This window comes from Oreochromis aureus, linkage group 14, assembly GCF_013358895.1.
Source record: "Oreochromis aureus strain Israel breed Guangdong linkage group 14, ZZ_aureus, whole genome shotgun sequence".
In the NCBI taxonomy this organism is placed as follows: Eukaryota; Metazoa; Chordata; class Actinopteri; order Cichliformes; family Cichlidae; genus Oreochromis; species Oreochromis aureus.
Genome location: NC_052955.1, coordinates 8,308,721 through 8,326,199, shown reverse-complemented (window position 1 = coordinate 8,326,199; position 17,479 = coordinate 8,308,721). Strand labels below are relative to the sequence as shown.

At 39.5% G+C, this 17,479-nt stretch overlaps 1 protein-coding gene across 2 annotated transcripts; it reads left to right on the top strand.

The window, feature by feature from the left end:
• The first annotated feature begins 1,306 nt into the window (after positions 1–1,306).
• On the top strand, positions 1,307–16,895 carry zgc:153184 (uncharacterized protein LOC751652 homolog). Of its 2 annotated transcripts, none has more exons than XM_039622667.1 (6): positions 1,307–1,459; positions 13,423–13,509; positions 13,652–13,717; positions 14,264–14,332; positions 15,048–15,260; positions 15,797–16,895. In XM_039622667.1, the coding sequence occupies exons 1-6, from the start codon at positions 1,454–1,456 to the stop codon at positions 16,205–16,207; spliced, it is 852 nt and encodes a 283-aa protein (XP_039478601.1). In that variant the 5' UTR covers positions 1,307–1,453; the 3' UTR covers positions 16,208–16,895. The 2 variants fall into 2 exon arrangements, with proteins under 2 accessions (XP_039478601.1, XP_039478602.1); XM_039622668.1 differs by having other exon boundaries at positions 1,313–1,459; positions 13,426–13,509.
• Positions 16,896–17,479: the final 584 nt, after the last annotated feature.

Sequence of the window (17,479 nt, the reverse complement as noted above, 5' to 3'; positions counted from 1 at the left end):
ACAACTCGTCAAACTGGATTTGGCTATTTGACAGCTGAACATAACGATGCATCTAAACTCTAAAACCATCTATCCATCACATTTCACAAAAACAGAATGAGCCAGAATGACTGTGAGTTTCATATCATGTATTGAATTTTGTATGGCCAAAAAAAGCGCAAAATTCCCATAAGGCATTTACAGTTCAACAGTGTGAACCCTTTGAGTGACTGACCTGTCGTCCTTCAGGCCACAGACAGGATAGCAGAGTTACTTCTAGATATTTTACAAGACTCCAAATGAGCCAACAGACTAAAAATGAGCTGATGGTAGTGTAAGTTACCAGCTGTGAGTATCTGTGACTTACATTATAAAAAAAAAGAAATGCTAATTCTTCACAATGTCAAGAAAACATAAGATATGCAAACGTTGCACGAATTTCAAATTTCCACATTTAAAGCTAGAAATGACCCCCAAACACAAGCCTTTTAATTAAAGATATTAAAATTTGTTTTCAAGTTTGTCACATTGTTCTAATTAGTTGTCAGGTTAACTTTTAGAGACCCTCCAGGATGTTTCCACCAAATGAAGCAACCATTAAGTAGCAATGTGCAAAAGTGCATGTAGATAATGAGACATTGTCAGGATACTGTGGGAGAACCACCTACAGCAAGGAGCTGAACTCTACCCAAACACGTTTCTTATGCACAGCAAAAATACATACCACCCACCTGATTACCAGCGCAGCTTAGTCACATCAAAATAAAGAAAAACAACACCACATCCGCGACAACGTTGTCTTCAAAATAAAAGCTTCAAATGGGTAATTCGTGCCAATAAAATATTGCATGGACTCTATTTTTTCAAGAAAAACTATACTTATGATCTAAAAGAGTAAATAGATAAGTTGTCCTTTATTTATTTGGTAGATAATCTGCTGCTGCTGTGACGTGAAGGATTGAAACGTAAAGTTTTGCTCACTTGACGACATTGTCACAGCAACTCTTAGCTACCATGTGGCAAAGGCAAATGATTGTCCCACAAGATTAAAGCTGTCGCCCTACAAACAGCAGCCTTGTGGAATTAAATGGTAAATTCATTTCTTTGAATAAAACATCTATTAGTATGTCCATAGCAAAATTTCTTTTGGGATTTCTTCTTCATTTGTGATAGCAGCTGCCAAACCTGCAAGACCAAAGTCATTTTGAGTGAAGGCAAAGTGCGTTTTATTTTGAAAGGCTCTGGGAAAAGTGGCATTTTCAATCCGACTGACTTGACGGCTTTGAAGGAGCCAAATGCGCGTAAAAGTTGCCCGCTCCTCCCACCTCCATGAGGCTGATTTGGCTCCAGATATAAACACAGTTTCTGTCTACGAGCTACGCTTCTCACCTTCCTCACAACCAGCAGTTTGCTCCAAGAGGCCGAAAAGGAGAGAAGTACGCAGGAGGGGACGGTCTGTGCCACATTCAACAGGATGGAGGTAGAAACTATATATATGGCTCCGAGCGCAGTCGTTATGCAGCCCGTGCTCTGAAGCCAGATGTTTTTAACATTTAATGTGGTTGTGTGTAGACACTGTGTGGTTGAAATTAAGGCATTGCATCATAGGAGTTTATTTGTGCTCAGTGTTATTACTGGGATATTTCTGGGGGAACTGGGACTTGTTTGCGCAATGTTTTAAAAAACGTTTGACCCATGGTTCATTATGTGCGTGTCCTGTGTCTTTACTATGATGATCATATAGTTTACGTGGTTTGTGATAGCAATCAGCACGTGATAGCTGCGTGATGTGATTTTAAACTCAGACTCACTTTTTGGATTTTTTTTATTTTTGTGTGTGTGTTTTTGAAGCATAGATGCGCCTAAAGACACACCAATTTTAACCTATTTGGCTCTGTGTATTTGAGCCTCAGGCTGATATGCTTCAATAACAGGTTTGTGGTTACAATTTCACAACACAAAAACATTGTAGAGGAAGGAAACGGAACTCGTAGAACATCTTTCACCAGATGCTGTTTTGGCGCGATGACAAATTTACAGTTTAAACTGCTATTTCATTCATTTTAAGTCTTCTGTGAGTACTTTTTAGGGCTCCTGCCACTTCTCAGATCCCAAACTTTCCTTTACTCACTTGTGCTGAACCTAAAAAAAGAACATGAGCTCTTCTTTATGGTATAGGAAGTCTGTTCGAGTCTTCCCCTGCACTGTTTGCTCACAGATTCTCGGCCTCCTCCCTGCAAAATAAGCTGTTCCCTCAGACATCATTCTTAAGTATTTAATCTCATGTGGAAAATAGGAAAACACCCCTTTTCTCCCACTACAGGAGAAGACCGAGAACAAAACAGTTCTCACATTCTTCAGAATTGCTTTCGACTTGTTCACCTTGGACTTAAGAGTTTATTCATCTTTTTGTGTAGCAGGGACTTCCTCCAAATCTTGAAAGATAAGAGTGTTTAACAAAAAAGTATTTATTATTTTAAATGCTTCCAGTGAAATTAAACTGTTAAAAAAATAATCAAAAAACTGAACTTTAATCTTGAAGCAAAGCTTTGATGTGCATTTGATGAATTTTCTATATGACCCTCTAAAAAACCCCAAAAACGTGTGACTTGATTTGGGAGCATACAGACCCGGATATTCGGCAATTGCCTGTCAGCAGTTTCATGGATCTATTGATGACCAAGCTCGTTCGGTCTTTCTGCAATTACCACAATTAGTGAAGTGAAATTTGTCATCCAAGTGTCTTTAGCTTAGTTTTGGATGTCACACGCTATTGGTGGCCAATGTGTGGTTCTAGCATAGGCAAAGAATGGGTCACGGTCACAAATGTTGATTTACGTCACCACCTTCAAGCCAGCCTAAGGAGAAGATTAACACATGGAAGTTCTTAAACTTTGTGTTTCCCTTCTAGGAACTCCAAGTGTGTGTTTGTGTTTGTGTGTATGTGCACAAACACCTGAAAATTAGTACTGTATATGCATGTGTGGTGGTTTTCCTCTTATGGAAAAACATCCCCACAGCTGGAGGACTGAGTATTTGAGATCGCTTTGCCAACCATATGGCATGCACATTTATTATGTAATCCATAGTAAAGAGTCCAGTAACACAGAAACTCAGTCTGTATTAGTTAGACATTTGCTAATGAGTTAGTTTTTCCACTTTTGTATTACAACAACATGTCTTTTAAAAGGTACTTGCAGCGCTGCAGTCACTGGTACATGTAGTCCATTGTCAAAGGTTGTATACTAAAACTACAGAAAAGAGTAAAAAAAGAAAATAAATAAACATGTATATTCGCAATCACCATTAAACTTGGTGACTTTTTTACTTTCATTTACGCACCTGTGGCTTTAATTTTTGTGGCACAAAAACAGTCGCCTCAAGGTGCTTAATACTGCAAGGTAAAAATGGTACAACAATACAGAGCAAACCCCAACAATTAGACGACTGCCTAAGAGCAAGCACTTGGCGACTGGGAGAAGGAAAAACTCCTTTTTAACAGGAGCGTCTGGCATTATTTATCTAAGTTCATGCTAATTTGCAAACAAAGGTAACAAAGGTTGTTGCTGGCAAGCTTTTATTATAGGCATGTGAATGTGTTGGAAAAATACTTCAGTGGATAGGTAGGAATAAAACTGGGACATGTGCTGCTGAAGTGGACATTTCAGCTCAAAAATGGTTGGCAAAAAATAAATTTACTCATGCCTGTAGTAATATACCCTCGCTTTTTATCTGAAAGCAGTTCATCTCCAAGATATCACAGTGAAACTTCCCAAGTTAATTACTTTCTCATTTAAAAATGCAAATGAGGTACTATCTCACTAAACATACGCTACACTCATTTGCGTAAATGTTAGACACAGTGTGGCAAAATAAAAACATATATGTGTGATTTGGACAGTTTTTTAAATTCTTATTGATTGGAAAGATTGTGGAAGGAAAATTTCCAAACTAACCAGTGCTAATGTGCCATGTTTCAGTACACCAAATGAATGGTCCACTCTGTAGCAAACATAAAACAGACACCTAACTGACCGTGAAACTCAGTGGAATGCAAAACACTAAGATGAAGGAAAGTGGAAGATACTGTGGCCTGTCCTCTGAGTCATGGAGTCGTTATGGCTGTATCTCCGTTTAAAGCACACACAGTGGGGTGTCTGTTCAATGTTTTGTAACTTTTACAGTTAATAAAATTCACTTAAGTTTCCAAAACAGTTTTGAGCGTCGTTGGAATGAGTTAGATAAGTGATATTTGGACAAACAGCCAGCATCTTGTAGTTAACGGATGCTCTCTATAGGCTTACTACTTATTACTTATTTTACTTATTTTAACTTTATTTTTGTTATACAAACACGTTGACTTCCAAAAGGATGTAATCACAAAATGATTTCATGCAGAATCTCAGTGCTCTTTGCAGTTTTTCTTGATTGTTGCACAATGCATGCAGTTTCCCTGGGGATAACATTAACAGCGTAAAAATAAACACGTTTTTTTTTTCTTTTTTTCTTTTGGCTAACTTAACTTTTGTTGACATGAGAGTTGGACTACGCTCATTACAAAAAGTAACTTACACTCCTTGCGAACCATTTTTGGCACTCCTTAAAAATGCTTAGATTCTCTGATAATGTTTGCAGAGCATGTTCCCAGATGAAGATGCAGATGCACTGTATGAATGAGTGCAATGATTATTGTCTGGAGAGGGAGACAATGATTATTGTCTGCAGACAATAATCGTCCTCCTTCTTAGTATGACAATAATCACACTAGGAGTTGGTGGCGGTTCATTCAGCAAGAAGTGAACTGCAACAATAAAAGATGAGATGATCTAAACAATGGAGTTGGAGGGGAGAAAGTCCAAATATGGGTAAATGCATTTATAATATTTCTCACGCCTGAGGGATGCACACAATGTGTTTGGTTGACAAATGGGCTTGATTCTGCAGCTGGCTGAAGCAGTTTAATTGTTCCCATCAGATGTGAAATTGCCCAAGTTTAATTCAAAGTAAGGCATTTTATGTCTCCTTGTGTTGCACATGTCTACTCTCTGCTTTGCTGCTTGAAGTTACTTCTCCACGTTGACTCTCATTATGGCACCTCCAGTCATAGGAGGCTATTTGCACCTTTATGACCGATCAAATGATTCATTAAGCCTCATAATCCTCTAAATGCTTTTGCTGCGTTTTACTGCAACACTTTTGTTGATCTTTTCCTAAACAATGTTGTTATTTGCAGCCCACACAGACCGTCAGACTAAAAGGTTCTGCTATCAGGACGAGACTGCGTCAGAGCTCTTTGAGCTTCAGTTCAAAGCGATGCGTGAGGCAGAGAGATACTGTGTGTGGGGTGGGAACTACAGAGGAGATAACGCAGAGGACACTGATATGTAGAAGCAAAACACGCATGTTGTTTGCCCTTAAAAATTATGCCATGAACGCATGCATGTACACCATGAAGAAATCATTGTCATTTGAATGCTGGCTACACAACTTCTGCCCCAGCTTGGTTATTGCAGGCAAGTTCTTGAGATCTTCATCTTGACAGAGCTGACAGGATACAAGTTATTGCAGTCAAAGCCATTTAAGTTTGTAAAGGCCAGGGAGGCTGCTTGTGCTGTCTTAGACATCTGCAGCTTCTCAAACATGCTGACTTTTCAGCACAAAGTCTGAAAAATGCGAGGTACGTGCAGAAGGATTTTGAGAACAGTGAGCCAAACAGAGGAAGTGGAAACTACAAAAACACTATCATCATGAGTTTATACGTTTTTTACAAATCTCCCTGCAGAACAGTTAACCCATGCTGCCTGCACCTCTTCAACCACCCTCTTCTAAATTTGGCATCTAGCCATGCTCTTGATTTCCTTTTTTGGCAGAAAGTAGTGCAAACCCAATAAATGCTGCAAGATGCACATACTTTGCAGTTGCCATTTTTCCCACATCAACATTTGCATTTTTCTCAAAAAGGAAGATCTTGCAACCTCTTTAAGATGTTGAATATTTATGACTTCATCATTCTTGCTTTATTATTTAATGTACTTTGTGTTCCAGAACTATGAAAAAGTATTGAGATTTTTAGGTTGTTGTAGCTTGGAAGACACGTGCATCCTGTGGGTTTGGGCATGTACACTCATGTGAGAAAGAGTTTTCATAGCACTTTATGCAGTCTTGTAAAAATCTATGTAGGCCCAACGACTCCATATCTTTTTCCTGTTGAGGCAAAAATTCAAAGAAATTGTTTTCTGTATGACTTTATCAGTCTCTCGCATCGCTGTGGAGGAATTTCGGCCCACTTTTCTTTACAATGTTCTGTAGTTCTTTGAGGTTTGCGGGCATTCGTTTATGCACAGCTCTCTTAACATCACACCAGAGTGTTTCAGTTAGTCTGATGTTTGGCCATTTCGTTTCAGACTTGCTGGGAAATTTGAAATGATCGTTCTTTTGTATGACCCAGATTCGGTCAAGCTTTAGCTGTGTGACATATAGCCTCACATGTGACTCAAGAATACTGTGGTGTACATAGGAGCTGCTGCACGACTCAATGACAGCAAGAGGTTATCTGGCTGCAAAACAAGACCAAATCATCAAAAGTCTTGTGGTTTGTTCAGTTCAACTGAACAAACCCAAACTGTGCCACCATGTTCTTTTTAGAGAGAAGAGACTTTCTACTGGCAGGAAATTATGATTCAATTTAAATGTTGTAGAAGGCTGATGTTGGGCTAACCTGTCCACATAATATTTATAAATTCACTAAATAAGATTTGAAACTATCCTTAGTAAGTGTAGAAGACAGGTGACATGTAGATACTGCTCAGGTCTATGTGTTTGTGGTGGTTGTGGTAGTAGGGTAAAGTCAAACTGTAAGGCTTTCAGTTGAAACACAAATGACATCCTGCTGTACTGGGTAGTGGTGTGTTGCACAATCTCAGGTCTGAAAGCCTTAAGTTTGCTTGAAATGATCTAGAAACACATGCAGTTCAACTCTCATTAGCAGAATATAGTGGTGCCAGGAATGGAGTTTAGAAAATGTTGGGAAGAGGAAGTGGTAGAGTAGTGGAAAAGTGGGAGGATAGGTTGAATTCCCAACAGAAAGAAATCAGGGAAAAAATTAATGTTTTATTCACAAGCTGCATCTATAATGTCACTGTGTCTTCATCCAGTTTCATACTTAGGTGCCACTTCAAATCCCTTTACTCCCATCACTACACTATTCAGGCTATTGCCAAACTGCCAGAATATGATCACTATGCCGCTATGCCTGAACAGATCCCAGATCCTCTGGCACACTGAAGGTACCATGTAATTACAGTGACTTCACTGAATGATGTCATCCCGTGACTGTCGGTGTTCTTTAGTCCACAATGTCAACCATCTGATTCACTATGCTGATGGTTTCTCATTGTGCTGTTTGGATCAGAGTGAATGAGAATACCAGAGCCCTGTGAGAGTCACTAAAGTTTTCCTGAATAAGTTCAAATGTTTGGGAGATGTAATCTCTACTATGAGCTGTTCACATATTCTGGTAGCTTTTGTTTCTCAGATTCTTGTTAAACCGTGCATTCCCACATTAACAGTTTCTTAATCAAATCACAGTTAAAGTCACTTGGGATATTGATATTGTTGGTGCATTTATCACATTTGAGAAAAATGTGTTCTGGCCTTGTGGGGTATTCTTGGGAAAAATAACTTTATCTGCAGCTTTCTGTTCTCGGGTCATTTGGATTTGTTTTCCTTTTCTCTGGATGCTTATTTAATATTTGTCTCCTCAGTCGACAGTGTTAGGCTGTGTCTGCAGCACCTCCCATTTCCCCGGAGGCTGCAGCAACAAGTGAATGAGTTTGTCCATTTACCTCATCCCTCTGATTCAGGACCTTTTATAACACTAGCACACGTAAGTGAAAACACACAACGATGGTGCCAGTAATGGGCAGTGGAAAACTGAGATATTCAGATGAGGTCTGGTCCAAAAACACATCATGTTTTCCTGGAAATGCAGCAAGTAAGAAAGTGCCTGTCTGTTCTCTCACCACTTAACAAGTGTAGGCAGAAGGGAGCTGCTAACTGTGGTGGTTTTCCCCCTGGCAGAACACGCTGACTTGTGAAAACAAAGTCTGCAGACTCAAACTGAAGCCATTAGGCTTGGTGAACTTATTGAACAAAGTCTTGCTGAACAGCTGTGTGCTGTATTTATCTTCACTTTTACCGATCCACACCCTGAGGCTCACCAGTTAGACATTATTAGGATTGAGAGTTAAAAGATCCTGCGCCAGACAGCACCTTTATCAGCTCCTTTATGTACATGGCTTTTTGCTCTGAGACAACTGCACAAGCAGATATGTTTAAGATTTCCGCACACTAACATCATGTGCTTCTTCTTCTCTCCTGCCTCTGGAAATGGGAATCACAGGAACGGACAATAACTGGTTTTGTGTGATCTATGGTCTCTCTGTTCTCCTGCTAGTCATACAGTAAACCTCGTGTCTCCATCCACTGCCTAAAAATGAAGGCACTGGTTAGCAATAACCTTTGTGTCTCTAAGCACAGCCCACAGAGCATATATGGAATTCGTAGAGCATTTTCTCAGCAATTTCAAAATATCTTTTGTAGAGCAGTATATTGATTTTAAAGAAAATGTAGCACCTTAATTTCTCAGGTATTTAAATACACTATTAAACCTCATAAGTAACCGTAGAAACATCTTCCTTATGGCAAACAAGAGTCTCCAGTTTTGGTCCCACTGTTAGATAGTAAAATTTTACTTTTTCTAATTTTCTCACTTGATTTATTTATTGATTACTCTAGTAGATACTATCCACACTTTTCCTAAATCTCTTCAGATGCATTTGTATTTGACCCCAACCCTGTGACCACCCAGCAGAAGTGAGTGTTTGACTGTTTGCCGTGCTCTTTGTATGTCAGGGCGCCCCAACATCACACACTCAGATAAATGAGGATTTATAGTATTTGATGTGACTGCATCAAATATTTGCGTTCTCACGGGCAGTGTTAACTTGGCAGCAAATTTTGATTTAGTTTTAGTCATAATTTAGTATCTAAATTCTTTTCTTAGTTTACTCTAGTTTTATTTGACTAAATATCATAAAATTATTGTAGACTGGCTAAAACAGAAAGTGTTACAAAAGTTACAAAGCGTCTTATTTTCCTTAACATCAAATGTGAAATGTGTCCATGCGTCACGAGAAACGGGGAGCATGGGAGCTCGCCTCCTCCCGCTCCGTTTGTCGGCGGCAGATCAAATTCATGTCTAACCTTACGGCACAAGGAGATTACTTCTGATTGGGTCACTTCCAAACTCGTCCCGCCTTTCTACACAACTTGATTAACTTTGATTGGATTTTGTCTGTCCAGAACATTTTCATCTTGTTTTTATACGTCTACGCAAGTGTGAATACATTTTATCATAGTTTTTGTGCATTAGTTTTTATTTAGTTATCGTCAGGAAAAAAAAAAGGTTGTTGACAAAAAACTGTGACTAAAAGAATGAATCAGCGAAATTGACACTGCTCACATGCGTATCCATTAAGTAATGTCCCAGCAAACATGACTAAAATGGTGACGTTACATCTCAGGTCAAAACAGGTCACCATATGACCACAAAGACTCAGTTTTATTGATATAGCGCCAGATCACAACAACAGCAACCTCAAGGCACATTATATTATAAGGTAAATATCCTACAATAACAGAACTCAATGGACGGATTTTGTTTCCAGGTATAATACAGTTTTGTTTTGTTTTTGTTTGTTTTTTTAAACAAACATTTGATTAACAGCTAATTTCATGATGTTCTCTGGAAGTATTAAAGCAGCCATGATGTTTATCCGCATCTAAAATCTATTTAATTTGTTACATGGTAAATACGTTACACTGTCATAGATATACTCTTTTTATAAAGCTGTGGTGTGAGCAGTACTTTGTCTACTCAGCGGCTATCGTTCCCGATGTTCTCACTGTCCACTCGACCGATAACATTTGATTCACATTTATTTTCTCTACTTGATACAAGAAAAAAATGAAACCTTTATTTAATGAAACTGTTTTTTGGATAGAAAGGTAAACAAAGACAAATGTTGCTGAACTGCAGAGCTCCTTCAGTGACAGACTGCTGCATCCTAGATGCATGAAGGACCTTCCTCCCTGCAGCTGTCAGACTGTACAATCAAAACTGCTCTCAACAATCATAGATGTTTACATCTGCGCTGTAACTGCAATAAGTTAATCAACCGATTCGCACTACAACCTGGGTTTGCCTCTTATCTGTAGTTAATTTTATTTAATTTAATAACTGTATAGTAATCTGTTTATAGTAACCATTGTCCTTGATGTAAATATGTAAGAAAAAATTGTGTATGTTTCTGTTCTGTGTCCTGTGTACTGTTTGTTTGTATATGTGTCTTTCTGGCTGCTGTTACAACCAAATTTCCCCTTGTGGGACAATTAAAGAATTATTCTATTCTAAAGACATCTAGACAATGTTGAGAAGTGCATTTAATCAAAGGAGAACTCGTGGCTTTCCTTCACACCTTTCAATTTGAAATTGTTTTACAAACTCGACTAAATGTGAAAAAGACCGCCAAGCTGGTGGTTGTTCAGTGTGGAGATATTTGCTGGGGTGGGGGCTATAGTGCATATGTGAAAATGCAAAAGTGCATATGTCTGCTTATATTTTTGCGGTCAGTCATTTACGAAAGACAATACACCTTACCTCTGATCCATTAAACGCCAGTCTTATTGAAAGCATCAAAATACAGCTATGAAATGGTAAGAATGCTTTTAACAACTTTTAATTTGTGCAAAAGCGAGCCTAAATGAGCCATTTCCAGGAAGCTTTCTTAGATTTAAGCTGGGCCTGGTTTTGTGTGTGTGTGTGTGTGTGTGTGTGTCACATGTTTTTAGAAGGCTTTTCCTTTCATTTCCTTGTTTAGACATGTTCAATTGCCCTGTATGCTAGATTATGGTATGTTTCAGATGTGGTTTAGCATGTCCAGGGACATGCTCTCTTAGGAGCCGAGGGGTTACAGAGCAGAGCTGTGATCCAGGAAGCCTGCACAGCTCTGGTGCTTTTTCCCAGGCCTAGAGCCCCAGAAATAGTCTGGCCTGCTCTCTCCTGCAGTGAAACATAGTTTCCCACTCATCCACTGAGCTGGGGGTCCCACCAAAGTTAAGCATGTGTAGTAGTGATAACCCACCAGGAGCCTTTTGTCATCTTGGTGACACAGTTGATGAAGCCATATGTGCTCATGAGCTGAGAGGAAAAAGATTTTTGTCACTGGCGTTGTTAAGTTGCACTTCATTTTTCATCAGAGTGCTGACTTTGTATCTGTAAAATGTTGTGAAACTCAAAGCTGATGATAATAAAACCACTGTTTTTACGTCCACAGACAGTATGTCGCATGGTTTTGGGTGTTACCTCAAAATATGCAAGACTCTAGTTTTAAAGTAACTGCTGATGTGTTGATAATACATGCCTTGGATATTTTTACATTATGCGTGAACAGAATTGCATTTATCATCTTATATAAATGCGTAGTGAGTGTCATTAAAGTCGGGAGTTTTTATGGAGCATGACATTTATTTTCGTTCCACATGAAGAAGCTCATTAAAGATAAGGGCTTACATAAAAGAAGGATGAAGGAATAAAAATGCACCTCCAATTAGTTCTTATGAAGCTGTGCAGATGTTAAGTAACTAACACTCCTAGACCCTCTTGACATTTACATATATCAATTTTACTTTTACTTGCTTCTCCATATTTTAATAATTTGTAGTATTTTTCCTGTGTATAAGCGGTTTCAATTTTCCATCTGCAATCATGATTTTCTTCACCTAAAACATCAGAGCATAGATATACAAAACAAAGAGTTCAACTTCCTGTCCCCTGCACGTGTTGTGACTTTGTGTTCTCAAGGAGGCATTTGTTTTTGAAGGACAGGAAAGAGTTAAACAATTAAAGGTTACAAAATAATGGCATGACGAGTGGGTGGTCACTTGTAATTATTATTTATTGTGAATGACAAAAGAGATTTCAGGAAAAGGGCTGGCTTTGGATTAGAGTGCAGAGAAATGTTACGAGAGGCACTGCAGGGCTCGCTGGTGCCATTACGTATTTGGGTGGAGGGAGCAAGGTGGTGAGGTCATGCTGAGAACAAGGGGGGGAAAAAGGAAAATAAGGCGTGTGATTAAAATGTGGAATGCGTCTATCTATGAAGCCTGGGAGATCCATGTTTTCATGGGCCACAGTTCAAAATGTGCAAGGCGGGTGAACTGCGAGTGCACACCCAGGAAATGTGACTGAAATGGCAGATGTGAGGAGAGGCACGAGCTTTTTAGTGGTCAATAAAAGTATGATGGTAATGAGATGGAATATGAAAGCCACAAAGAGAAAAGGAGGGGTCCCACAAGCAGTGAATACAATGCAAACCATTAAAAGGCTGCATCATGCACTGGAATCTGCACAGTCCTGGCATAACTTTGACTGCCAACTTATGTAAACAAATAGCTCAGCTAATGCACGGTCCCAATACTTGGTATAACATGCACCTAGACCCTGGGAAAAAAGTAGTACTGATGCTGTTTTTTCTCAATTTAGATTTAGGTCTGACACAGTCAGTAAACTTATTACTTAAGCCACAGTAGAGTGGAGTGAGTTACTGGCCATCAAAGCAAAGTGCGGAGGAGGGATGTTTAGCAATCAGCTTGGGAATAGTGGGAGAGACTGAAAGTTAAGCAGCCAAGAAGTGATAACAGTTTGAAGCAGAGGACAGGTCCCTCCTGTCACAGGCTGCAGCGTGATGTGGAACAGCTGCAGAGACCGAGCGAAAGAGTGGGGCTCACTTCCTGTGCTTTCTAGATGAGATCCTCTAAGGACCTGACTAAACCGGCACGCTGATGGAGTCTTGTTAAGAAGAAGGAAGCGAAAAACTTCTTTTTTTATCTTAGAACATGATTTGTGTTCTTCTGCCTTCTGCACATGCCACGTTGATTAAAATAGATCATGTTTTAGCTGTGTTTGTTCAGCAAGTTACACCCCTTCGTTACAACATTCAGCTTGGACAAGTAGGGGGGTGTAATTAAAAGTGCCTTTCAGTTCCACAGTTTGGTTTCCATGACCAAGTCTTGATGCACTATTATGTTTAAGGTTTTGATTTTTTTCATGTTAGATATAGTGTGTATATATATCTATATTAGAATATCTATTTTTTATATATATATATAGAGAGAGAGAGAGATGAGAGAGAGAGAGAGAGAGAGAGAGAGAGAGAGAGAGAATACTATCTCTCTGTTTATTATTCACTGTTCTTGTGTCACGATTGTGGAATTTTTTTTTTTATTATTATTTTTTTCAGTGTATTTAAGTTTTCAGTGTATTTAAGTTTTCCTCCAGTATTTTTTTTTTTTTTCCTTTTTTTTTTCCTTTTTTCCTTTCAGAAGAATTCTCCATCCAAGCCGTCAGTGGCTGAGCTGGCCGGAAAGTTCAAAGGTCATATTCTTCCAATGCCCAACTCAAATGACGAGGTAATGCATTTTATTTGTCTCGTATAACAAAACAAAAATCTATAAACATGTATGTCCGTGCAGAACATTATTCAAATATATGTGCATTCTTAAAGGAAGCAGTTAGTGAATCATTACTCGTTCTCTTCCTTTAAATTTGTAGCCTCGAAGACGACCTCCGTGTTCCCTGAAGTTGCGAAATCAAACGGATGATAACGACGAGTCACATGTGAGTCACCGCGTTCGTTCATTGACCCGCGTGTTACGTTTGGCTTCTTGAAAGTCCCCAGAAGACAGACTTGGATTTGTTTACTGTGCATGTTCATTGCAACCTCACAGTTTCGACATAGTGGATAGTGTAATGTTGATAAATGTGGTATTTTATTATTCGTGTTTTTGGTTTTCTTCTTCTGCCTCAGTCATTGGGAAAGGCCTGTTGTTTTTCCTCCTGGTAAAATGACAACATGCCAAACAAACTACGCAAATATATCATTGAGTTATGGTCCAATAAAAAGCACAACAGAAATGTTACATAAGCAAAAAAACAATAAAAATTCTTATTTTGTTAGTAACAAAACTGAAATGTGATTAAATGTATATAACAATTCTTAGCATTTGGTAGGACATATACCCTAATGGGCTACTTTATAAGAAAAAGTGCTTTAAAGCATAATCAACCAATGCTCTTAGTAAATATTAACTTTTGATAAATATTGGCTTTTAGCAAATATTAGTTGTGAATCCACTGTCTTTCATTAACTGTGTTCTCTGGCAGAAATCTGCTGTTCCACCAAATCCTATTAAAGTCAAGGTGAAGAACTCTGCCGTCATTGAGAAACTGCAGGTTGGTGCAACACATGGTTCATTCGTGAAGGAGGGGAAAAAGCTGCTAAGCTCACTAATGATGGGTTATTGCAGCGAGTATTCAGGAGTCTGTTTTTTAAAGCATTACTGCCACCCGCTGTTCTGTTTTCACTGGTGCCTGAGCCGCTCACATGCAGGGAGGTAAAAGGGGAGAGGCTTGTCCCTTATGCAGCAATCTGCACAGATTAATGAGCTAATTGGATCACGGACTACAGAGGTTCTGGCGAGGCTCTAACTTGCTACTTGAGTTCCTTTGGTTTGCAATTTCACACGGTGGGCAGCCATGGGACAAAAGGGCTGCCGATTCTCCCTCTTTCTTTTCTCTCCGGTGCAGGTAGGACATTAGTTTGCGGGGTTAATTTGTCGGCTATTTGTAGCACTTTTATTTTTCGCAGTGATGTTTTAAAACAGGAATGTTGCAGTTGTACGCAGAGCAATATCAAGTGCGTATGCCTGTAAAGTAATGAGTTAAATTCAGTTTTCAAAGAACGATGCTCACGTTGTGACTGGAAATATTATTTACACATGTTCAAAGACATGCTCGAGTTTATTTTCTGCTTCACCTAATCTCCTTATAAAGCAAGTTCTGTGTTCCAGTAAACTGTTATTCTGGTACATTTATAAGTTACTGAAGTTTAAAATGTATGGAAGAATTTTAGTATCTTGGCTTCAGGATCTTTCCTCCTGTCCTTCAGGCCAACCTCGCTCTGTCACCCACTGCTCTGCTGCCTTCACCAAAGACTCCAGAGGTGAAACTGCCACAGGCACCGCTGTCCCCCACCATGCCCTGCAGCCGCCTGAGCCCTCTGACTCCCACCCTGCAACCCTCGCATCAATCCAGTGAAGAGGAGGAACCCATCAGCTTCGACAGCCCTCCTGAAGGGACCCCATTGCCAAGCATCAACAAGGTAAGCGCACCAAGCAAGTGTTGCTGTGCTTCCTCCTTATATTTAGGCTACTTTTATCTTGTTACTTTGAACTTTCAGAAGGCCAAAATGCACCCTAGATCACACCTTTAACTTTATATGTTTCGTGGTGAATTTTGTGTGACTTTAGTCACTAAATGACCAACATGAGCTGCTGTCACATTGAAGCCCCCGGTGTTTCTCACGCTAATTGCCGAATGAGCTGTGATACCACAGCCAGGTACATGCCCCCCGTCCCTACTGACGTGCTTCTCAGTGGGGGTTCTGCAACGTCTGTTTAAGCAGGCCGGCCTTGGATAAGCTCAAGCAAGATGCCCCTGTAGTACATGTGCGCTCCTGCTGGGTGGATTGAAGATGTAATCCCCTTAGCCTAGTTAGAATCCCTGGGTGTCATTTGTTTGGTGCTGTCACGCATATGCTGATTAAACCTAAACAGTTACTGGCATCATTTAATACTGAAAACCTGCACACTCTTATAGATGTAAAATTAATCCTTTTGCTTATTTTTTTCCACACAGACCCGCGCAAGACTGTCATTTAAAAGGCGACTGCCCACGAGACAGCACAGGAGGTCAGCTGGAGAGGAGGCGGAAGGCTTCGGGAGTGGACTGTCCCCATGTGAACTGTGCAGCCCAAAAGAAAATGGGGTCAAGAACCAGGTTTTGGACAGCCCATCAGAGGAAGCTGAATGTAGTCTTACAGAAGCTGAAAACAAGGAAGGGGACTGTGAAACTGCAAACGCTGAAATGACAAAGAGCGACCACGACAACAGGGAAGACATGGAGCATGAAGCAGAACAAGACAGAAGCTCTGACGCTTCGAAGGAGGAACAGCTGGCTTCAGAGCCTGCCGAGCAGAAAGAAGGTGACATTAAGGCAGAAGAAAGGCAGGAAGAGACACCTCAGGAGGCAGACCAAGGAGGGAAGTGAGAGGGTGTGAATGTTTACGTGAAAAATACCAAATATATGAATAAGTTATTCAGTGCTTTTCTGAGAAACTGTTTGAGAAATACTCCTCCTTAAGAGTTATTTTATTCAGGTTTTATGTCTTTATATCAGCTCTTAAGTCCCTCTGTCGCCTACTACTGGCTGATAAGTAATAAAAAAAAAAACACTGGAGAGTCATGGGAAGCAGCTGTTTGTGCACATGGAAATGACTATGGCAGTTGATGCTGTATTCCCAGAGCACAGGAAACATCCATCATGTCGTACCAAGTCCGTAAGACTCCTGCTTTATTATTTTTTTTATTTGTTTGCTTTTTTTCTTTTTTAATGCAAATGTTTCTTTGTCGAAATGTCAAGAGTGCACTTCCATATCAGGAGTCCCTGACACATCCACAGAAGTGTTTGAAGCTACCACGTTATGGGCTGGTAAGAGGCAAAAATGTATTAGATAGAGTTCATATATATGTAAGCAGATATATAAATGCTTTGACGTCATACCAAAGTACTTTAAGCAAAGTATGTAATTTCAATTTAGTTGTTTTGTTATTAATGTATGTTGATCTATGCTGGTCTTTTTATTTTGTATACTTCAAAATATAGAAATCACAGTGCGACTGTGAAATCATGCACAGAAATGTTAAGAAAATAAACGGCTTCTTTCTTACATAACGAATACCTTTATATTATATTTTTTTTTTCTCTTCCTTTTGGTGGATCGTCATGTATCAGTGAATATACCACATCCAAAGAAAGGTGTTCCCAAGGGATACAGGAGGGTCTTGAGTTGTTTTTAGCCAAAAAGTCAGAGTTTATATTAAGACACTGTCATTAATAAAGGGAAACTGTACTATTGACCCAATGCAGAATTGCCCCAATATAGCGCTCTTACAATTTCTATTTAGAATTCATGTCAGTAATGTTAATGTGTGTGTAAACTGAAGTTGACTAATAGTGTCATTGCACCGATTAACATGAGACAAACTGCTTCTTGATGATTAGCATTAGTCCATGAAGTTAACTTAATTTTCTGCATCGGCTCTCTCTGTTTTCAGCATGAACAAAGCTCAGAATAAATGGAAACAAAAGCCAGAGGATACTCCTTTAAGCATTAACAAATACAAAGAATGTCATCTGACATATCTAAAAAAGCTCCTCTATTGACACAAAAGGTGTGACTTATACTCACCGGACACTTTCATTTACATTAGGTGCGTCTTGCTAGTACCAGTTTGGACTCCCTTCTGCCTTCAGACCTGC